The 24,450-nt window shown below is 45.6% G+C and overlaps 1 protein-coding gene across 1 annotated transcript in view; it reads right to left on the bottom strand.

Annotated features, from left to right (window-relative positions):
* Positions 1–24,450, bottom strand: part of FNTB (farnesyltransferase, CAAX box, beta) — a 67,056-nt gene that overhangs the window by 36,848 nt on the left and 5,758 nt on the right. Inside the window, exons 2-4 of the mRNA XM_049611482.1 lie at positions 14,922–14,986; positions 2,544–2,616; positions 171–262 (exon numbers count right to left, since the gene is read on the bottom strand). Coding sequence (XP_049467439.1) covers positions 171–262; positions 2,544–2,616; positions 14,922–14,986 — 230 coding nt within the window. The remainder of the gene's footprint in view (positions 1–170; positions 263–2,543; positions 2,617–14,921; positions 14,987–24,450) is intronic.

The raw sequence follows: 24,450 nt of genomic DNA on the forward strand, positions 1-24,450 counted from the left end.
GAGTGGAGGAGTTTCAGGAAGTTACTGGGGTCAAGAGGAGGGCAAGGATTTCTTTGTAGCATGATGTGTTTTTCATTCAAAATCAATAAAACGGAAACAAAACACAAGGAACCCCCCAACTCAAAACAGAATTTCAGAGAACAGCCCAGGTTCCCTGAAGCCAGACTCACTCTGTGGCCACCATCTGGGGGATGGGTTCATCCAGTAGCTCCAAGCTGTGCAGAATCCAGTAGCAGAGCCATGGGCGGCTGGCATCCAGACACTGTGAAAGGCACAGGGGAGAAAACACACCCCTCGTTCAGAATCATTCCAAGATGCTGCTGACAAGGCAACATCTGTCTCACCCCAGCAGCTTAGAAAGGGGGAGGAAGGCACCCTATGAACAATAAACGAATGAAGGACACTTTGCTTTGTGGCCCCAGCCAGCAGCTGAAATGAACACGTGTGCAGAAAGGACAATGGGACAAAGAAGTTTACCTTGCCCCCACTGGGTCCTTCCCTGACAGGCACCTAAGGAAGGCTGAGCAGAGGAGTGCCCACATGCTAGGAAGTTAAGTGATGCTGTCTTCTCAGTGCAGACCCAAGTCGATATATACTCTCAGAAAGGGATTTCCTGGGATTAACTCACTCATTGATTCAACAAATATTTAGCATGTCCTTGTGTGGGCCAAGCATTGCATTAGATACTGCGGGCAAAATAATGAATAAAATTCAGTTCCTACTGTTGAGGTTCTTCGGATATAGAATGTGTGTGTTTATCTGCAGAGGAAGAGGGCTCTGGACAGACGCATTTAAGCACAAGTTACCTTATCGCTTTACGGAACAAGATGGCACATATCACATGTATACATGTACCTGAATAACGGTATATGCTGTAATGGGCAGAAGCAGAGTCCTGAGGGAGCACACGAAGAGCCTAATTCTGCCTGGGGGGCTGGGAAAGGCTTCCCAAGGTCATATGTGAACAGCTTTGGATCATGATTCAACCCACAAACCTGTACTGAGCATTCAAGGCTAGGCAGGCAGGTAGTATTATTATTCCAGTTTTCCAGATTAAAAGTATATAAATAAGGTCCAGAGAGATGAACTTTTCCCAGAGAAAAGACATCAAATGTCAAAGCTGAGACAGGAAGTCAGGTTTTTGGGACTCCCACACCAGTGCTCTTTCCAGTGGCCCAAGCTGCCCTCCTCATAAATGTGCTGACCATTCTGGCTGTGGTGAGGCCGCCACCTGGGGAGCAAGTGGTGTGGTTCTGGCCTGTCTGGGTGGCAGTCCCAGCTCTTCCCCTTACAGTTACGTGTTTTTGAGCAGTGACTTAATCTTCCTAGGCCTGTTTCCTTATCTGTAAGAAATACTCACCTACCTCACCTAGCAGCTGTGAGGATTAAATGAGATAAGGCATGGTAAGCTTTCAGCCCTCTGTTCAACTGTTCCCTGGTATGGTATTAACTGTATCAGGGCTGACTGCACCCTAACTACAGAAGACTCCCAGCAAAGATTGAAAATGTTGAGCCAAGGCCAGGTCTAGCCCGGGACCTGTTCTGCTTGTTCCCTGTAGCGTGTTGTTTTTTTAATTAGAATTAGTTGCAACATTTAAGCATTGGGAGATTCACACAGAAATCTGGCTTCGTTTGAAAAAAGCAAGAGAGAGAGAGAGAGAGAGAGAGAGAGAGAGAGAAAGATCTGGCAAGCCTGGGTCTGCGTTCCTGGATAGCAGCACCTGGCAGCAACACAGGAAAAGCACAGGGCCTTTGGTTTGCCTCAGTCTCCCTCCCACCTGCCCACTTCTCTTATTTATGCTACCTGCTTGGGTCTACCGGCATTTCAGTTGGACAATCCCTGCTGCAAATAATCAAATGTAGACCCCCAAATAAAAAGCAAATGAAAAGCAAGGCTGCTGTGTGTAAAGTAAGGCAGAAGGACTGGAGCCCTCCTGTTGACATTTGTCCTCTGCCTGCCACCTTCCCAACACCCTCCCCCCACCACCTCCTCCACCACCACTGCCCTCCCCTGAGGCCCCTTGGTAGAACCCCAGAGCTCTGGGGAATGGGATTTAAAATGCACTCTAAGCGTGGGCATTTTTATACTGCTAAACTGTGTTAGCCCTCGCTGGGATTTATATGCTGATCCTTTGGCCAGCATAGGAATTAGATCGGCTTATAGGGCAAAGGATTAGCGACGGACAGGTAACTGCCTTTCAGCTAGCTGGCAAGGGGCATCCAGCAGAAAGCACGAGAACCCCTCACTGTGATCTAACGGTGCAAGAAAGCGCCACCCCATCTAGGGTGCTCTGTCTTTGGGTTGAGGGTGGCGGGGGGTGGGAAGAAGACTGGAAGAGACCTGGTTCTGCCCTTTCAGAAGTGGGAGTCCCAGCCCTGTGGCCCAGGCTCCCCACTCCCCATGAACCTACTTCCTGCCACAGCCACGTGGTACAAAGAGTGACTCTGCAGGAGGCCAGGCCGATGGGTGTTTTACATTCCAACAGAAAAAAGGAGGACCGTCTGGCTGGCCATCTGACAGAGCTCCTGGGCAGTATACTTACCTCATAGGCGTCGGTCAGCTGTCGAAGGCCTCTTTTCAGGTAATGGAAGTGCTTCTCCCTCTGCAAAATAAGCCTGGAAAGACATGGAGCTTGAAAACCTCCACTCTGCTACAGAACACGTGTGCACACACATACACTCCCAGCTTTGGGACAATCCCCCACCCCCCTACCACCAACAAGTACGTAACCAGCATCCCCTTCAGCTCCCAAGGGCAGCCAAACCAGAGAGAGGCGGCCAGCACCTGAATGTCCCTAACACATCTGAAAACGTGCTGGCAAATGTTCTGGGTGAGTTCCTCTCCTTCATGGTAGGTGACTCTGGGCTAAGTGAAAAGCCACAGTGAATACACAGGCCAGGCGATGACAAACCGTCCAGAAAGCTCCTGCAGGGTTTCACTGTGAACACACATCTTGTGGCTCCCCACCCTGTAAGCAATTCCAATCTGAGCCTCACCACTTTCTTGACTTGGTTAGCCTCTGACATTTCAGTCATTTCTTCTGGGGTCACTTCTCCGAGGTGGGTCGTTCATAACCCTGCCTGCCCCTCAGCTGTGCGTCTGTTATTCCCTCCCTGAAATTCCACCTCCTGCGTGCTGACCCACTGCCCTGGCCAGGGGATCATAATCGTATTCTGCAGCCAGCTGCTCTCCTTGGCACTGACATCAGCAACACTGGCCTATAAGGTGGAATGTGCCTCCTGTGGCCACCTGCATGAGCAGGGCAAAGGACAGGGGCTGCAGGGGGCCACACTTCTCGCTTGGTCTCACAGAAGAGGCCTGTGTGATTACAGAAGGAATGAAAAAAGAACAGAACGGCAAGACGTCCCCTGTGCTTACTGATAACACAAATTAAAAAAGAACTGTTCTGTTTTCTAGGTGATCCATTCCAAAATTGTTTGGGGCACCCAGGTGGCTCAGTCAGTTAGGCTTCTGACTCTTGATTCGGCTCAGGTCATGATCTCATGGTTCGTGGGTTCAAACCCCAAGTCGGGCTCTGCACTGACAGTGCGGAGCCTACTTGGGATGCTCTCTCTCTCTCTCTCTCTCTCTCTCTCCCCCTCACTCTCTGCCCCTCCCCCATTCACATATATGCACGCTCTCTCTCAAATAAACTTTAATGAGTTTTTTTTTGTTTTGGTTTTGTTTTTTGAGAGAGAGAGACAGACAGACAGACAGAGCCTGAGTGGGGGGCAGGCAGAGAGAGAAGGAGACACAGAATCTGAAGCAGGCTCCAGGCTCTGAGCTGTCAGCACAGAGCCCGATGCGGGGCTTGAACTCACGAACTGCGAGATCATGACCTGAGCTGAAGTTGGACGCTCAACCGAGACATCCAGATGCCCCTCTCAAATAAACTTAAAAATAAAATAAAATAAAATAAAATAAAATAAAATAAAATAAAATAAAATAAAATAAAACAAAAATTGTTTATTGAACTCCCACCGTACCATGCTCAGAGTAAAGCCGTTAATGTAGTCTTCACCTCAGAAAGTCTCTCAGTTCAGTACTGGAAATGACTTAAAGACACAAGTGGCTACGATATAAAAAACAAATGGGTAGATTTCATGAAGGAAACAGATAAAATACTACCAAGGCTCTAAAGCCAGGGGCTGGGGGCATCTCATTAAGAAAGGAACGATCAGGAAAGGTCGTGTGGAAGAAGAGGAGTATAAGGCGGGTGGCCACGGTAGAGGGAAAAAAATGTTTACCGCTAGAGAGGGTGAGGAGATGGTAGCCAGAAGGAAAAGAAACGAGCAGGTTCAGACGAGTGCTGTCCAAAAGAACTTTGTCAGCGATGATGGGAACGGTATCTGTGCTGTCCAACAGGCAGCCACCAGCCACAAGCGGCTACTGGGCGCATGAAGTGTGCCAGTGCGACTGAGGAGATGAATTTCAAATTTTGTTGCATTTTAGTTAATTTAAGTTTAAATAGCTGCGGGAGGCAAACGGCCACTGTATGGTGGAGCACAGGTATAAAGTGTGCAAGAGGTGTGGGGGAATCTGGCCTGAATATTAGGAATAAAGGACAAATGGCCAAAAAGGCAATGCAAGCCCTTTTATAGGGGTCTGGGATGCCAGCTAAGGAATTTCTACTCAATTTTAGTAGGCAGAGGTAGACCCTGGAGGTTTTCTTCTTCTTCTTTTTTTTTTTTTTCCACTTCAACTGTGTTTATTTTTTTATCGAAGCATAGTTGGCACACAATGTTAACATCAGTTTCAAGTGTATTACCTAGTGATTCAACAAGTTTATTCATTATGCTGTGCTCACCACAAGTGAAGCTACCATCTATCACCAATATCTCTGTCTGACTTATTTCACTTAGCATAATACCTTCTAGGTCCATCCATGTTGTTGCAAATGGCAAGATCCCATTCTTTTTTTTATGGCTGAGTAATATTCCATTATGTATATATACCACATCTTTATCTATTCATCTATTGATGGACACTCAGGGTTGCTTCCATATCTTGGCTATTATAAATTTTTTTAATGTTTATTTATTTGGGGGGGGCACAAAAGTGGGGGAGGGACAGAGAGAAAGGGAGACACAGAATCTGAAGCAGGCTCCAGACTCTGGGCTGTCAGCACAGAGCCTGACATGGGGCTCAAATCCACGAACCACGAGATCATGACCTGAGCTGAAGTCGGACGCTTAACCGAGACACCCAGGTGCCCCCGTATCTTGGCTATTATAAATAATGCTGCAATAAGCACAGGGATGCATATATCTTTTCAAATTAGTTTTTTTGCTTTCTTTGGGTAAATACCCAGTAGCGGAATTACTGGATCATATGGTATTTCTTATTTTAAATGTTGAGCAACCTCCATACTGTCTCCCACAGTGGCTGCATCAGTTTGCATTCCCACTAACAGTGCAGTAGGGTTCTTTTCCCCCTACATCCTCACCAATGCTTGTTATTTCTTGTCTTTTTCATTCTAGCCATGTATAAGGTGAAGTCCTGAAGGCTTTGAGCTGAGAAAAAAAATGAAAAAAACTAAGCTTTTAGAAAAATTATCTGGCAGCAGTAGGCGTTCAACATGTGTTTACAAAGGAGACTGAGTGAAAGCACTAAGCATGGAGAGAGATGAGGTGGGAACACTGGGTAAGGCGGGTGCCAAGAATCTACCAGAGTAGAAGTCCTTAGAGCACTCGGGGCTTAACACCATGGTGACCCACGGGCAGGGGGGCTGTATGGCACGGGAAGTCTACGTGGGTGAGGACGTCAGTCGCACTGTTGGAAACACATGTGAGACTCAGGAGAAGGCTCCAAGTGACACAGACAGACTAGGAGTCATTTACCTGCATGCAGGTGACAGGTGAGGCTGCAGGAGTAGAGGACAAAGCAGAGAGAAAAATCTGTATGCTGAACTGGGGGAGGACCCATCTTTAAGGGCTCAGAGGCTGAGGAGCCAGAGGAGAGAATTAAAGAACGCTGCATATGTGGGAGGAGGACAAAGGCAATGTTGTGTCCCAGGTGAAACAGGAGGAGAGACCTCCATGGAGGTATTTAACAGTCGCAGATGATGCGGCAAGACTGAGGAAAAAGAGAACAAACGATAAAGTGGCTGGTGACCTTAGGAGATTTCAGGGAGCAGAGAGAGCAGATTCCAGATCACAAAGAAGAAGAGGACAGACTCACTTTCTCTTTCAAGGAGCTCCAAGGGTCAGGACTCAGGGAGTGCCCACTCTGTGCGGGCCGAGCATCCTGCACGGATCAGTGGACACTGACCCTGCTCCCCAGAGCTACAGCCCTGTGTCCAGAGGTGGACACCGATGAGCCACTGGCAGCCGGGGCCCCATCCGACAAACAGAAAGCCTGACGGGCTCTGGCAGCACACAGGAAGGCACAGAGGATCAGAACTAACTTCCCAAAGGACACAGCACTACGTCAAGAAACGAAGGAGACCCGGGACATGAGTTAGCCAGCCAAAAAGAAGGGGATGGGGCAGGCACTTCAGGAAGGGAACAATGTGGCACGTTTGTGTAGGGTCAGTTCAGCGGGAGCAGAGGTACAAGGTAGTGAGCCATGAGCAATCAGACGGGAGAGGTACAGAGGCGTCAGACCACGCATAAATGCGTGGGGAGTCTGACTTTAAACCGAAGAGCAAATGGGAGTCACTGTGCTTCAAGCATCAGATGGCCCTTGAAAAGTCCATGCTAAGTAGAAGAAGCTGTCACAGAAAGACCACATATTGTATCATTCTGTTTATACGAAATGTCCAGAAGAGGCAAATCCACAGCTGAAGTGGTTGCCAGGGGCTGGCTGGGAACAGAGGGATGGGAGGGGGATAGCTAAGGGGGACAGAGTTTCTCTGCACGGTGATGAAAATGTTCTAAATTAACCGTGGTGATGGCTGCACAACTCTGTCAATAGACTAAAAACCACTGAATTGTACACTTTAAATGGGTGAATTATATGATATCCGATATCTGAATTGTATCTCAAAGCTGTTACAAAAAAATAAAAGGCAAGTAAAAAAAAAATTTTTTTTTTTATTTTTTTATTTTTTAACATTTATTTATTTTTGAGACAGAGAGAGACAGAGCATGAACGGGGGAGGGTCAGAGAGAGAGGGAGACACAGAATCTGAAACGGGCTCCAGGCTCTGAGCAGTCAGCACAGAGCCCAATGCGGGGCTCGAACTCACATACCGCGAGATCGTGACCTGAGCTGAAGTCGGACGCTTAACCGACTGAGCCACCCAGGCGCCCCTCTTTTTTTTTTTTTTAAGTTTAGTTATTTTGAGAGAGAGAGAAAGAGAAAGTGCAAGTGGGGAAGGGGTAGAGAGAGAGAGAAGCCCAAGCAGGCTTCTGTCAGCATGGTACCCAACGTGGGCCTCAAACTCACGAACCTCGAGATCATGACCTGAGCCACCCGGGTGCCCCCCCAAGTAAAAAAATTCTAAGGCAGTGGCTGAAGTATTTTAGGCATGGGAAAGACATGGTCAGATCTGCATTTTCTAGATGGCAGGAGTGGCAGCAGGCTGAATGGGCTGGGGTGGGGTAAGACTAGTGACAGGAAACCAAACCCACAATCTAAGTGTGTCTGTGGTGTGTGTGGGGGTGGGGGGGGGGAGAAAGACAACAGAGTGGCAGCCTGATGGGGCACTGGGGGGAAGGCAAGTGGTTCAGCCACAGAAGAGGTAAAAAATGCTTGAGAGCCAAGATGCTGAAGATGCAAGAGCCCAGAGAAAATCCACCAGCAAAGACCCCCAACGAAGAGGGAGGAGGGTTGGGGTGGAGAGTTCTGGGTTCCTTCTCCAGGCTTCCTGTTTGTTTTCCCAGGAAGGGGAGGGATTTGCTTAGGTGCGCAGTCTAGGAGAGTCTGGCAATAAGGAAGGACGCTCCATTCTCAGAGACAGACATCATGAGAGTGTGACATTAGACAAACACAGGACTTGGAAGTGGGGGAGGGGGGAGGAAGCTCATGCGGGACAACCTGGAGTTCTCAGGAGTCAGGGGCAGGAGCAGGGGAGAGTTGTGGCTTGGCCACTGGGGGAACGTGTTAGGAAACGTACAAGAGGTGAGGATAAGAGGAGCGCTCGGAGGTAGTGAAGGCCTCACTGGAGCAGGTGGGACCACTTCTGGTGAAGCCACATGGCAGGCGCCGTCACAGCACTTTGCTCCTTGGAAATCTCAACGGGACCCTTCAGCAGAAGCAGGGAGACGGATGCCATGGGAAGGACCAGGAGGGTGGGACGAGAAGGAACGGAACGAGACCAGGGAACTGGTGAAACAGCTCACAGTCATGCTGGCCCAGGCCGAGAGGCTGGGGGGGGGGGGCGGCAGGATGGAGTGCAGACGAGGAGAACCCCAAGCCAGGTGGGGGCAAATACAGAAAGTGGAGGCAGATCGCCCAATTTCTAACTCGGAAAGGACTGACTCACAGTGGGGTTTTCTACAGGTCAGCCCTCTTCTGTTGAAGAAACAGTCACGGGAATTTGAATACGCCAAATACCTTGAGATGCTAAGCCACAGAGCGAGGGGAGAAGGGAAAGCCGAAGAGATCACCAGCCACCTCATTCGGAAATGGGAGGCCAGAGAGCATTAAAGGTCTCCTGTAAAGAAGGGTCTGTGACCCTGAGCACCATGCGGGGGAAAGGGGCCAGGTGAGAAAGGGATGCGTGTACTGCGATTCCCCGGTCAGTAGGCCTCCCCACTCCGATCCGTGTAACTCCGAGGAGAGCTCACACCTGGCTTCAGCACCTGTGCCCAGCACAGCGCAGGCTCTCAACATCTGTTTGTCAAATGAACAGAAGAAAGAATAAAGGCACCGTAAGGACAGTTTCCGATGGACCTAATGAGACTGTTCTCCCTGGATATATGTCCCTTCACCTTAAAAGAATGATAAACCTCCAGGGGAGTTCAGGTTCACTCAGAGACAGCAAGGAGAGGGGCGGCTAGACTGGCTCAGCGGTCAGCTCTCGCTCATGCTCACACCCACCGTGCTGAGGAGACCCGCCGGCCAAAGCTGACCTTCATGGTGGGACTGAGGATTCTGAGAGAGCCCAACTAGGCACCTAAGCGCGCACCTAAGTAAATCCCTCCTCTTCCTGGGAAAACGGCAACAGGAAGCCTGGAGAAGAAACTCTTTTCCTTGTCTTCTCAGCACTCCTCACTTGACAAGCAAGGGGCCTTTCAGTCACTACAAAGCGAAAGACCTCAAGGGCAAATGCTTCCCTGCTGAGTCTGACTGACTCTTCAGGATCCTGCCTCTGGACACTTGGAACCTCACATCCCCAGAAACACCTAATTGAAGGGAGTCTCACTCACCTTTTATGCAGCACTGGGTTGGCCCCTGTGGGCAGGTTCCCCCACAGCGCCCTCCTAGCTGACCCTCACTCACAGCCAGGCCCTAGCAGCCCTACCAGGAGGGAACTGATAAGTTCCTCTGGCTTGTTTTATCTGAAGACCAGCCACATGCAGGAAAAGAGGAATTCTATGCGGAAAGCATTTCCACCAGGGAAACTACTCTCTTTCATTTTTGTCCACTTAATCATAAATACACACACACAGGCATGCACCCACATACATGCTAATGCCGATATGTATAGATTACTCTAAAATCTTGCAAAAGGTTTCTTTGTTGGGGTGCCTGGGTGGCTCAGTCAGTTAAGCATCCGACTTCAGCTCAAGTCATGATCTCATGGTTCGTGGGTTCAGGCCCCACACTGGGCTCTGTGCTGACAGCTCAGAGCCTGGAGCCTGCACTAGATTCCGTCTCTCCCTCTCTCTCTCTCTCTGCCCCTCCCCTGACTGCGCGCTCACTCGCCCTCTCTCTCTTTCTCTCTCTCTCTCTCTCTCTCTCTCAAAAATAAACATTTGAAGGAAAAAAAAAAAAAGGTTTCTTGGTTTATATAGAACTTCAAGGGCCACAATGCTAATTGACTGAATTTCAACTTCTCTGAGGCTTATGATTGTTTTAAATTAAAGGGTCACATATCCAACTTCTTTTGGCCAGCCACAAATTGTATAAGAGCCTTACTGTTTTGCACTCAACTGTGTCCCCCAAAATTCATATGTTGAATCCCTAACCCCTAGTATGATTGTATTTGGAGACACAGTCTTTAAAGAGGTATTTAAGGGGGCACCTGGGTGGCTCAGTCAGTTAAGCATCTGACTCCTGGTTTCAGTTCAGGTCATGATCTCATGGCTTTGTGGGTTCAAGCCCCGCACCAGGCTCTGCACTGACAGCGTGGAGCCTGCTTGGGATTCTCTCTCTCTCCCTCTCTCTCTGCCCCTCCCCCACTTGTGCTGTCTCTGTCTCTCTCAAAATAAATAAACAAACTTGAAAAAACAACAAGAAGTATTTAAGGTTAAATGAGGTCTGGTGACCTTATAAGAAGAGGAAGAGACACGAGGGAGGAGCATACACAGGAAAGGCCACGTGAGGACGAAATGAGGAGGTGGCCACCTACAAGCCAAGGAGACAGACCTCAGGAGAAACCACCCCTGCTGGCACCTTGATCTTGGACCTCCAGCCTCTAAGACGGTGAGAAAATAAATTTCTGTTGTTTAAGCCACCCAGTCTGCAGCATTTCATTATAGCAGCCCTAACAAACTAATACCCTTGCCATTCCTTTATTCTCAATTCACCTCTTCCAAAAATCTTTTCTGTGTAACAAGTTAAAACCGAAAAGCTAGGGCTCCTTCCCTTTCCTTCCTCAGTAAGTCAGCCCTAAACCCGTGCAATTAGGTGAAGCAGAACAACACAGGCTCTGTGCAGGAGTGGGGCGGCGGGGCAGGGAATCCAAGCGGATGAGAGGGCCATCTGTGTGGCTGTGCAGAGGGGGACAGGAGATGGGGACACACAAGAGAAATGATCAAGTAAGTAAACATGTTAAAGATATTGGGAGTCCAGTTCCGCTGTCCAAAAAGGAACTTAGAAATATATGTAATTGTATATTGTAAATACAACATAATTTCTTACTATGGCTTGAATCCCATTGGGTTTCAAGACCCTTCGTGATGTGCCTACCTACTTCTCTCCAACCTCAACTCATGCCCTCACCAAGCTCCAGTCACACTGCCTTCTTTGTGCCCTTTTCTTTGCAGTCTCAGGACTCCAGCTAATGCTGTTCCCTCTGCCTGGAACACTCCGACCACCTCCCAAACTGACCAACTCCTACTCTCCCTCTGGGTCTCATCCTGAGAGCCACTTTCTTTGAGAGGCCTTCTGCTATAGACTGAATGTTCGTGACCCTTCAAAATTCAGGTGGAGATCCTAATCCCCAGTGTGATGGTATTAGGAAGTGGCATCTCTGGGAGGTGATTAGGTCATAGGAGTGGAGCCTCATGAAGGGATTAGTGACCCTATAAAAGAGGGTCCAGAGAGCTCCCTCACCCCTTCCTCACGTGAGGACATATAAAAAAGATGGTCATCTATAACCAGGGAGTGGGCCCTCATCAGACATCAAATCTGCTGCTGCTTTGATCTTGGGCTTCCCAGCCCTAAAAATAAATGTTTGTTGTTTAAACCACTCAGTCTATGGTAAATTGTTGTAGCAGATGGAATAGACTCAGACACATTCCCTAACTTCCCAACCTAAAATACATCCTCTCTGTTCTTCTCTCAGAGCCTCCAATTCCCTTCTTTGACACTCACCCCATTGGTAATTCTGTATTTGCATTTGTTTGTTTAATGGCTACCTGCCCCATGAGGCTGAGAGCCCAGTAGGGGCAGGACCTGGGTCAGCCTTGACCACCCTGTTTCCCAAGAGGAAAATTACATGTGAATATGTGTGTGTGTGTGTGTGTGTGTGTGTGTGTGTGTGTGAGAGAGAGAGAGAGAGAGAGAGAGTGTGTGTGTGTGTGTGTGTGTATGTGTGCTTAGTTGATGCATCTCAGATTTCTCACTAAAGCTAATGTAGTAAGTGGAAAAGAGTAAATTCACAAGTGTGTGGAATAGTGAGAATAACCACGGGGAATGAAAAATTAACTTTCACGGGAAAGCAGCCTACTGGCAAACAAAAGTGTTGAAAGCATCTCACTCCAGGACAGGATGCAGGTTTCACAGTTTTAGAGAAGGAGGGAAATCATTTATAGAATAGGGAATAATTGTAGGATGGATCAACATTCAGCTTCAGCCTTGAACTTCAGCCAAATCTGGTAGATATCTGGCTGTGGCACTGGAAGGTTCAATAGGCAAATGTCTCCCTCAGCATCATTCCTAGCATCCCTGGACCTGTGCGTGGTCAGTGGTCCTGAGTGTGTGTGCGATTCTATCACACGGATCGGTATCATAGCCTCAAAGACAAACAAGCCATGCCGTTTAGATTTATTGCTAATAACAGAATATTCAGCTCAGCTAAAAAAGAAGCTTTGTTCCTGCATTGTGTCACGCTTTTTACATTTGACATCTAAAACGCTGAATATTGAAATTGTGAGAATATTTTAAAAATTTGCTAAATTTTCAGGTTTATTCTTTCATCCTAGAAGTTTGTTCTAGGATGTGATATCTGGCTTTAGCCTTCTATCGATATGTTGATTTATATCCACCATTCACTCAGCCATTCAGCAAAATATGTAACATCTCTAACATTAATTAGCGTGCTGTGACATAATGAAATGTTTACTGGCATCCTTTAAAACACTCATTTTTAGAGGCAACAATGACAAAATGGGAAATGTCAGATTCATGAAATAAACCCAGAGCCCTGATATATTCTCTTTCTAAGAGGATCCAAACCCAAGAGGAACATTTTTGTTTTCCACCCACACCTGACCTAAGACCTCTGAATTCAGGGGATTTAATGTTTTTTATTGTCCTCCACAACCACTTCCAAAACACAACTTCTTCCTTCCAGACTATGTAACCTCCCATTCCCCCTCAGAATAAAAGAAAAGTCCCAGGGCTCTATTCTGATGGTGGGTGGAAAGGGATGTCAAATGATCAAAGGTCCCTTTGGGGACCCTGGGGACATGTATGTGTGCACAGAGCCTTAGACAGTAGACAGAGACTCAGCCCAATCAGGTGAGTCACCGGGGAAGCAACTGCTAAACACAAAGACCCACCGAAAGCAATCACGCCCCTCACCACCACCAAGTCCCTCCGCCTCTGGGGAAGCCTCCCCTGGACTGGGCAGAGTTGGTGCCTACCTGCCCCCTTCAGCTGTTTATTTACTTTTCTGTAAAAATACTCTGCTGTATCTTTAGCACAAATGGTAGATTACTTCATATATTTTTCTGTATTTTTATTTTTCCATTTAATGTATCTTAAGAGATTATTCTAAGATAGAAACCATATTTAAATAAAAATCTGGAAGAAAATAAATGTTTTTAAAAACCTACTTTAAAAAAATCTTTGGATTAAAAAAATTTTTTAAAAAGGGGGGGGGGCGGGGAGAGCACCTGGGTGGCTCAGTCGGTTAAGCGTCTGATGTCAGCTCAGGTCAGGATGCCACGGCTCCTGAGTTCGAGCCCCGTATCAGGCTCCGTGCTGACAGCTCAGGGCCTGGAGCCTGCTTCGGATTCTGTCTCCCTCTCTCTGTCCCTCCCCTGCTTGCACTCTGTCTCTCTCTCTCAAAAATAAAAATAAAGGTTTAAGAAAAAATTAAAAAATTTTATTATTTAAGTAGAGGTGACATACTATGTTATATTAGTTTCAGCCCCCGAGCTGTCTAAACAAATGAGCTTCATTTCCTAATCTCCAGCTGTGGCATTCATTTATTGAGGCCTGACCTTTAGGTTAACACAGAGATTTAGTTTAGCAGTTCGGGAAAACGCTCCTTTCATTAGTTGGTAATTTCCCTCTTTCTTTTCCCAGGGAAGAAAAACAAAGATAACCTTCCTACCTGCCTTTCCCTTTTTTCCAGTTTGCCTTTTCCAATGATTTTCTGCCTTGGCTCATCAGAACTTGCAGAAGAAAATCTCTTTTTCAAGGAAATAGTGGCAAACTACAATGGTGGGGAATAAAAGCCACAAGGTTCACTCAGGCTAGAACCACGTGTCACGCTTCAGTCAGTGAAGGCACCCAGGCGCAGGGGCTTGGGCAGGGGCACCTGCCCTCCTCTCCCTACAGCCAATCAGCCAGCAGCCCCGCTCGCCTTGGCCCAGAGGTGGTCCAGACAGCATGCTGTGTCACTGAGGTAAAATGATGGCCACACACAGCTTCAGACTACTGATCCATCCTGATGGCTGGAAATGCGATACAGTCCGGTTCTAGAGGAACAACCCATGACAGGAAGAGGCATGCTAATAAAGGGAGGCAAGAACCTCAGGAAGCTCTAGTGTAATACGGTATAAGCTAGAAACAAGAGAAAATAAAGGTTCAACTTAACTAATAAGTTTCTGCTTATAATCCCCTTTTTGGAATCTCTAACATCAAATTGCTTAGAAAACTTTAACTTGCTAAGTGCCAAGGAAAGCAAAAAGGCGCTGTTTATTTTCTCCCCAGAAACTGAATCCCTGGGAGCAGCTGCACGCTTAGCAACAGGGGCCAGGCTGGGAGAAGGCGCAGCTCGGCCCATCCTCCCATCAGATCACAGCATACATCAAGAGAATCCATCCTTTGCTGCCCCCTTGGGCTCTACGTCTGTTTCAAAGCATAATCCGAGAAAGAAAACCACCAGAGTAGCAGGTCACAACTGAGCAGCAGAAACATGAATTTCCTCTCCCCGTCTTCAGAGCTCAGAGTTCAGGCCTTGAGGGGTACCCCCACATAACACAGGCTGGCTCAGCTTGAGGGGAGCATCTCCTCTAAACCGCTAACAGAGGAAGGGCTTGGGGTCACATGCTTACCTAGGGCACTACAAGGTCAAGAAACCCGTCTCATGGCAGACTTATCCCCCAGGTTGAACAGGCTCATCATGGAGGAAAGAAGAAAGACTCACAGAGGAGGGGGTGTTCTCCCAGATCCCCTCAAACTCCTAAATGCTTACCTTGGTACAAGGTGGTTGAACTTGTAAGAACTGAAGACGTCTTGGATCTTTTCTTCTACTTTTGCCTGGTAAGAACGCAGGAGATGGGAGAGAGAGAAAACAAATACCAATGAGCCTCTATCAACTTTTTCTTCCTGTTGCCACAAATGCCCATTGGTTGCAGTTGCCTGGTGTGGTTTTGTACTTCACGATACTGTAAGACTAGAAACAGGGACTCGGCAGGGTGACAGGCTCAGGACAGAAGAAACAGAGAATGATCTATACCAGGCTGGCATTATAATCAACTTCTGAAGTAAACCATCCAAATATCCAAACTAATGGCAGTTCTGGAGTTTGGCACACTGGCATCAGTTACTTAGGGAGCAGACAAGGCATTTTGCTTGAGAGATTTACGCTCACCTGTTCTATGAAGTTCTTTAGGTGTTCACTTAACTGGCCATTCACAAATATAAAATTAATTCCTGCCAAGGGTCATACTCCTTATTGGCAGATCGAACCGTTTAAATACAGATTGAACAGTATTAAAATTCCCTAAGGGATTTACAAGAACATCATCGATCACTGAAACACCAAAGAAACAGCACATCTGGTCATTGGTCCTAAGTCACAGAAAGGACTCCACAGTCCCAGAACATGAAGGATCTCGGAAAATCAGGTCACAAAAAAAAGCGGATCCCCTGTTTCCCCTGAAGACCTATCACAACACGGTCACACAGTTCAACTTCTGTAAGGAAAGGGTCCAGCAATGCAGGAGTGGATTGGTTAACAGGATACAGGGTTTCTCCTTCACTGGCATCCCTGTTCTTTGTAGTGAGGCATGTCCTCATTGAGATTTCAAGATACATAATAATGTCCTCTCTGGGAATTTCAAAATGTATTCTTTATTTCCAAATCATCCACCGAGTTAGAGCATCTAGTCCCTTGACGTGTGTGCAAGAATTATTTGTGATGAGGAGGGGAGCGCTGATGTGAATCATCTAAAATGGCAGCTAGTCTCAAATCATTTATACTTGGTTTTAGGATATACTTTGGTATTTGCCTATAAGCTGAAAGGGACAGAAAAATATACAAAAAACATACGTCAGTAAGATCATAAAGATTTGCCTACAACATACTGTTAGAGCTAAGTGAATTGATGAGTTCTGAATGAAACAAAACCAAGTGGGAGGAAAACTCATTTCCTTTACCCCAGTACAAATCCATACAACTTAGTAATATTTCAGGGCAAATGGATCACTTCCTTAGCATTCTGACATTGAGACCCCTAGGAAGAAAAGCATTCAGCCAAGAGACCCACCTCAGCTCCCCCTAGTACAACACAGCAGCCAAGTACTAGATGAGGAAAATGGAGGTTTATCGCTAAACTTGGACACCTGACAGACATAAAGCAGAAAGTGCTTAAAATATTCCCAACACAGTGTCATTTCTCTTCGGATTTCCTAATCACTCTTCTGCAGAATGAACAAGTGATATTCCAATGCAGTTAGTAACGAACTCATGCCTGAAAATCTAAGTTATGAATTCTAATAAATACCTGAGTGTTATAGGTCAGCTGTTCATAAAAATGGACAAATAACAATTCCCTTTATCTTCTCTTAAGAAATGGCATATTTTTGGGGTGCCTGGGTGGCTCAGTCAGTTTAGCGTCCGACTTCAGCTCAGGTCATGATCTCGCAGTCCATGATTTCGAGCCCCGCGTTGGGCTCTGTGCTGACAGCTCAGAGCCTGGAGCCTGTTTTAGTTTCTGTGTCTCCCACTCTTTCTGACCCTCCCCCATTCATGATCCATCTCTCTCTGTCTCAAAAATAAATAAACGTTAAAAAAAAAAAGAAATGGCATATTTTTTGGGGCGCCTGGGTGGCTCAGTCGGTTAAGTGGCCAACTTCAGCTCAGATCATGATCTCACAGTCTGTGAGTTCGAGTCCCACGTTGGGCTCTGTGCTGACAGCTTGGAGCCTGGAGCCTTCTTCAGATTCTGTGTCTCCCTCTCTCTCTGCCCCTGCCCCATTCATGCTCTGTCTCTCTGCCTTTCAAAAATGAATAAATGAGGGGCGCCTGGGTGGCGCAGTCGGTTAAGCGTCCGACTTCAGCCAGGTCACGATCTCATGGTCCGTGAGTTCGAGCCCCGCGTCAGGCTCTGGGCTGATGGCTCAGAGCTTGGAGCCTGTTTCCGATTCTGTGTCTCCCTCTCTCTCTGTCCCTCCCCCGTTCATGCTCTGTCTCTCTCTGTCCCAAAAATAAATAAACGTTGAAAAAAAAAATTTTTCAAAAATGAATAAATGCTAAAAAAAAAAAAAAATCTTAAAAAAAACTGGCATATTTTTCTTTTTGAAAAAAAATTTGTTTTAATGTTTATTTTTTTTTTTGAGAGAAAGACACAGAGTGTGAGTGGGGGAGAGGCAGAGAGAGGGAGACACAGAATCTGAAGCAGGATCCAGGCTCTGAGCTGTCTGCACAGAGCCCAACGCAGGGCTCAAACCCACAAACTGTGAGATCGTGACCTGAGCCAAAGGCAGATGCTTAACCGACTAAGCCACCCAGCACCCAAGAACTGGCATATTTTCCTAATGGCTTCATTGAGATATAATTCACACATCATTCGATTCATCTACTTAAAGTGCATGATTCAATGGCTTTTGGTCCACTCACAGAGTTGTGCATCCATCACCACAATCAATTCTAGAACATTTTCACTACCCAAGAAAGAAATGTTGCACCCATCAACAGTCACCCCCAACCCTCCACCCTCCCCAGCCCCTGTCAACCACCCATCTACTTTCTATCTTTATGGATTTGTCTATTCTGGATATTTCATATAAATGTAATCACATGATATACAGTCCTTTGTGACTGTCTTCTTTCACTTAGCATGTTTCCAAGCTTCATCCATGTTGTGGCATGGACCATTACTTCACTTCTTTTTATTGCCAAGTAAAATTCCATTTTATGGATATATCACATTTAGTTTATCATTCATCAGTTGATGGGCATTTGAGTTGTGTTCCCACTTTGGGACTATTACAAATAAAGTCACTATGAACATTCTTATACGGGTTTTTGGATGGACATATGTTTTCATTTCTACTTAGATACAGGCAGAGACCTAAGGCATGGAATGACCGGATCATATGGTAACTCTAGGTTTAACTCTTTGAGTAACTGTTAGGCTGTCTGTTTTTTTAAAGTTTACTTATTTATTTTGAGAGAGAGAGAGAGAGAGAGAGTGCCAGAGGGGAGGGGCAGAGAGAGGGAGAGAGAATCCCAAGCAGGCTTCTCACTTGTCAGTGCAGAGCCTGATGAGGAGCTTGAACCAAACTGTGAGATCATGACCTGAGCCCAAGAGTTGGATGCTTAACTGACTGAGCCACCAAGGTGCCCCTAGACTGTTTTCCAAAGCAGGAATACCATTTTACATTTCCACAGGCAATGTATGAGTGTTCTACTTTCTTCACATCCTTACCAACACATGTTATTTTTTTTTTTTAACGTTTATTTATTTTTGAGACAGAGAGAGACAGAGCATGAACGGGGGAGGGTCAGAGAGAGGGAGACACAGAATCTGAAACAGGCTCCAGGCTCTGAGCTGTCAGCACAGAGCCCGACGCGGGGCTCAAACTCACGGACCGCGAGATCATGAGACCTGAGCCGAAGTTGGCCGCTTAACCGACTGAGCCACCCAGGCGCCCCCCCAACACATGTTATTCTCTGTGGGTTTGGTTATACCCATCCTAGTGGCTGTGACGCAATGTTTCATTGATTACAATTCTCTGATGGCTAATGATGTTGACTATCTTTTTAGGGGCTTATTGGCCATTTGTATATCTTCTTTAGAGAAATGCCTATTCAGATACTTCATTCTTTTTTTTTATTATTGTTGTCCTTTTATTACTGAGCTGTAATAATTCCTTATATATTCTAAACACAATCCCTTATCAAACACATGATTTACAAAAATTTACTCCCAGTCTATGTGTTGTCTTTAGGAACTGGTATATCTTAGAAAAGGATCGCTAGAGCTCACAGTATGGTTTCTAGAGTACAACTTTAACGTTTATTTATTTTTGAGAGACAGAGAGAGCACGAGCAGGGGAAGGGCAGAGAGAGAGGGAGACACGGAATCTGAAGCAGGCTCCAGGCTGTGAGCTGTCAGCACAGAGCCCAATGCAGGGCTCAAACCCTCGAACCGCGAGATCATGACCTGAGCCGAAGTCGGACACTTAGCCAACTGAGCCACCCAGGCACCCCTAGAGTACAACTTTAAAAATAATGCTTAGCAATTAGCCTGCAAATGTTTTGACAAACAGTAATGGATTAATATAGAAATTAAAAAGAACTCATCTGAGGGGGCGCCTGGGTGGCTCAGTCGGTCGTGCATCCATCCGACTCTTGATTTCGGCTTAGGTCATGATATCACGATTATGAGATCAAGACCCGCATCAGCTCCATGCTGGGCGTGGAGCCTGCTTAATAAAGAACTCATCTGGTGTAGAGAAAAATCAAAGTAATCTCCACAACATGCAACATCCTTTTTTGCCTTCCCTTCTCCCCACATAGCCTGCCAAGTGTTATATAAAATCTGAGTAAATTTGTTACCGAGAAGAAGACGTAAGCATTCTTTGCTCTGATTTGTGTAGCAGAAGGAAAGCAGATAAGCTATTTGTATACAAAGGCATTACCATAGCAGGCCTGAGGCTGCTATCCTTAGAAAGTCCAGCTTGAAAGGTTGACCCTTGGATGCTGTCTGGAAACCTGAATTTGGAGACACTCCCCACCATTCCCAGAACTGATGAGTGGCTCACTGTCCCGAAACCGCATACACAATCTTGTTTATGCTGAACAGCTACTTTCTTTCTGGGAGTCTGGAATGTGGAGACGTGCTGAGCAGAAGGTATGTATGTGACGAACCCCCACTAAAAATCATGAGCCCCAAGTATCTAACAAGCTTCTCTGGTAGACAGCACTTTGCATGTGTTGTTACAATTTGATGCCCGAGAAATGAAGCACGTCCTGTGTGACTCCACTGGCAGAGGACTCTTGGAAGCTTGTGTCTGGTTTCCTCCAGACTTCACCCTGTGAGCCTTTCACTTGCTGATTTCGCTTTGTAGGCTTTTGCTGTAATAAATCATAACCACGAGTACAACCTATATACTGAATTCTCTGAATCCCTGTAGTGAATCAACTAGGGGTAGTCTTGGGGACCTCCAACACATTAGGAGATTTAGAAATTTAGCCTTTGGGATAGAATTAAGGGAAGCAGTCCTAACAACAGTTTAATATATACAGGCAAGATCTATAACCAAGTTCCTTTTAAAAATTTTATCAAAATCCTCACTTTAAATACAGGAAAAATGACATTAACTATTAAAAAAAAAAAACCAAAGTTACCTCAGTCATGAAAACTCTGAATATATAGTTCTCAAATCAGAATTAAAAAAAAAAAAAATCAGCTTCAATACTGCATAGGGATGCTGAAGCGTGCCCACTTTCCCTGAACTCTCACTTTATCTTGGATTTCCACACTTCCTTTCTACCCCAAAGGAACAGACTATTCTATTCTAGTCAGTCTCTCCTTTCAGCATGAGAACCCCAAAAGGCAAGGCAGTTACCAACAGGGACAATACAAAGGCTGATTAACAGCCACATAACAACAGATAATTTTCTTTTGCATAAATAGCAAAGGGCCCATAGGTTCATCTCCCTTGGGCACAGGGCGCACAGTTCATGACCATGTTAATGAAAGTGATATGACTCTTTTGGGAGGAGGATGACGGCGTAAAGCATCTGATCTGTTTCAGAAACATTGCTATATGAAACGTTACAAGAAACGTCACCAGGATTAGTCACCAGAAGATTTAGTTTTAAGGGATTAGCTCTTCAAAATTTTTAAATAGCCTGGAAAAAAAATAATAACTTTGACTAATTCAAATCACACACACACATACACACACACACAAAGACATAGAATCTTGAGGAGGGGGTGCCTGGGTGGCTCAGTTGGTTGAGTGTCTGACTCTTGATTTTGGCTCAGATCCAGCCCTGTGTTGGGCTCTGCACTGACAGTGTGGAGCTTGCTTGGGATTCTCTCTCTCTTTCTCTCTCTCTGCCCCTCCCCTGCTTGCTCTCTCTCAAAAATAAATAAATAAACTTAAAATAAAATAAAATAAAATAAAATAAATCCTTTAATCATCTATATGACAGAAATTAGGTAGAGGGTAAACAGATGCTATCAACTGTTCTGTATACTTAATATTTTTTATAATAAAATGTTGGATGACGTGATTAAGGATCAAAACAAAACAAAACACTTAATACCCAATTTCACCATGACTACTTTATCCAAGCATAAGAAAGATTTTTGAAAAGATAAATACATTTGCAGACACATATACAATGCATCCATATCCTAACCTGGCCTTGACTTTTGTACTTCTGTGGCCATCTTTGCCTCACCCCATTTTAGCAAGAATCCTACAAATTGGTTTAGCCAGCATCCCCCGTCCTTTTTTTTTTTTAATTCTGAAGTTAACACACAGTGTAGTCTTTTTTTTAATCTAATAATTTATTTATTTTTTATAATTTACATCCAAATTAGTTAGTATATAGTAAAGCAATGATTTCAGTAGATTCCTTAATGCTCCTTACCCATTTAGCCCATACCCCCTCCCACAACCCCTCCAGCAACCCTCAGTTTGTTCCCCATATTTATGAGTCTCTTCTGTTTTGTCCCCCGCCCTGTTTTTATATTATTTTTGTTTCCCTTCCATTATGTTCATCTGTTTTGTCTCTTAAAGTCCTCATATGAGTGAAGTCATATGATATTTGTCTTTCTCTGACTAATTTCGCTTAGCATAATACCCTCCAGTTCCAACCACGTAGTTGCAAATGGCAAGATTTCATTCTTTTTGATTGCCAAGACATAGAGTGTAGTCTTGACTTAAGGAGTAGAACCCGGTGATTCATCTCTTATGAATCCCCGATCCTTATTATCTGGTCATCCTCAGTATCTGACTGGGTTCCTCATCCTCCACTGTCCCCCAGTGATGTCAGCTTACCCTGGCCTGCCTTGAGGAGGAATCCTGCTAAATTGGGTTAGCTAGAATTTCTTTCTCCTGACGAGTCCTCTTAGTAGGTTTCCATCCACCAATCCCTCCAGCTTGCTCCCTGACTATAAATTCCCACTTTCCCTTGTATTCAGAGTTGAGCCCAATCTCTCTCCCCTACCACAAACATCACCATGGTAATAAAGTCTTGAATACAGACTTCCTTTTACAAGTGTCACAAGTAATTTTTCTCCTCATAATACTACCTATTGGGATGCCTGTATGGCTCAGCTGGTTTCGGCTCAGGTCATGATCTTACAGTTTGAGAGATCGAGCTCTGCATCAGGCTCTGTCGCCTGGTTGGGATTCTCTCTCCCTCCCTCTCCCTCTCTCTCTCTCTCTCTCCCCCTCCCCCCCGGCTTTGTCTGTCCCTCCCTCGTTCACGTGCGAAAGCACTCTCTCAAAATAAATGAACATTTTTTAAAAACAAAAATAAAAACAAACAAACAAAAAGAACACAACACCACCCACACCCACCAGCAGAGTCACTAAAGTTGAAAAAACCAACAACACCAAATGTTGGCAAGTTGTGGAGCAACCAGCGCTCTTATTATACAATGTGGGTGAGGGTATAAAATGTACAACCACTCTGGAAAAGGCCAGCAGTTTCTTATAAAACTCAGCATACACCCACCGCATGATGCAACAATTCCACTTTTAGGTCTCTCCTCAAGAGAAATGAAAATATATGCTCACAAAAAGACTTCTACAAGGATGTAGCATTGACAGCAGCTAATATCCAAAATCTAGAAGTAGCTCAGTTGTCCAAGAAGAGGGGAATAGATCTTAAAAATCAACAACTGTGTTAAAAAGAAAACCACAGGCCCAAATAAAGTCACTTATGCTAGGCCATGTCGCCAACCTGGGGCTTAATCATCTAACCTAACTGCACTTTCAACCTCCCCTAGAAACGTAATCTTAACCAGTCAAGCATTTTCTGGTCAGTGCCAATAAGGTAACTTGTCACATGGGGCCTCTCCATGGACGTGGCCATGGAAAGGGTGACTGCCCAAAATAAACCTTTCTTTCTGTGTATGACTTCTTTGTTCTACTTTTAAAAACTTCTCCCTTTCTGTAGCTCTTTGGAGTTCCTTTCTACCTGCTGGAATGGATGCTGCCCAATTAATGAATTGTTTAATAAAGCCAATTAGATCTTCAAATTTATTCAGCTGAATTGCGGTTTTTACCAGATCAGGTGGGATCCAAAGAAAAACCTGTGATGGCATGAGGAGACAATGAGAAGCACAGGTGTGGTGCCCTGCAAGCCCTTTTGAGTTCATGGTCTTTCTCACCATTCCTGAGGGCCACTGGCAGGCTCCTCTCCGTGGAGCTCCCCATCTGATTGGCTTCCCCGTCTAGGGTTACTGGTCAGTCTAGCTCCAGTCCTTAGCCCTTGGTTCAATCCGCAATTCCACGTCGGAATCCCTTCCCTAGCTCCAGTCCACAGTCTCCATTAATGGAGTCTGCTGGCTTAATCCAGACTGGATGTTACCGGCGGTGTGCACAGGGCCTGCTATGAGCCAATCTGCAGTAACTTCTAAACCCCAGCCCTTGGTTCCGTCTTCAGATTCCATGCGGGGAACTACTGGTGGCAGCTGCAAGTCTCCCTTTGTTTGGAATCAGCCCACAGCCCCCATTCTTTGAGGTCTGCTGGTTCAACCTTTTCCCCAGTCCCTAGTTCTCTGGTTACTGCTGGTGTCCACAGTTCCATTTCCTCAGTACTGTTGCTTTCTGTTATGGGCACATGAAGTAAAAGCTTAAGTCAAAGAAAAATAATAAGTAAATAAACAAACAAACGAAGGGGATCCTTAAGATCTAAAGAATTGAGTGCTCACCTTCTGGTGCATCTGCTTATTTCATATCTAAGAACTATGGTCCCAGAAGCCATAAATAGATATTTATGTTTTGAGTCCTAAAGAACTTGGCTTGGTAACTGTTAGGAGCCCCAAAATAATGCCAGACAGAAAAAAGCCATTCAGAAGCACAGAATACTCTCCATTCATGGATAAGTGGTAAAAACCAACTAATGCATTTGGTACTTTGTCTTCCACAGCTTCCATCCAAAGCCGGTCTAATGGTGCACTAACTTTCATATCACGGACTATCAAGCCCCTTCTTCCACATCTCTCCCTCTCTCCCAGAGGAGGACCCTTCCAAAAAGCAGATTTGCTGCCTGAGACTCATGCTGATGCTGCAGATACAGTGAGTGAAAGAATTATTAGATTAAATATAAGGCCAGGATTTCCCGGAAAAAAAAAAAAAAACCCTCAGGAAAAAGAAGTCATTTTATAAGCAATCCTTACAATGTACCTCTTCCTATAGGAAGTCCTCCCAATCCCTTTATTTTAAATACAAAATACCAGTTGGGGTTGATGTATCAGCCTAAAACAACCTCAGTCAAGGTCTGGTTTGGGCTGCTTATAAAAAAT

The sequence above is a fragment of the Panthera uncia genome, assembly GCF_023721935.1.
Source record: "Panthera uncia isolate 11264 chromosome B3 unlocalized genomic scaffold, Puncia_PCG_1.0 HiC_scaffold_1, whole genome shotgun sequence".
NCBI lineage: Eukaryota > Metazoa > Chordata > Mammalia > Carnivora > Felidae > Panthera > Panthera uncia.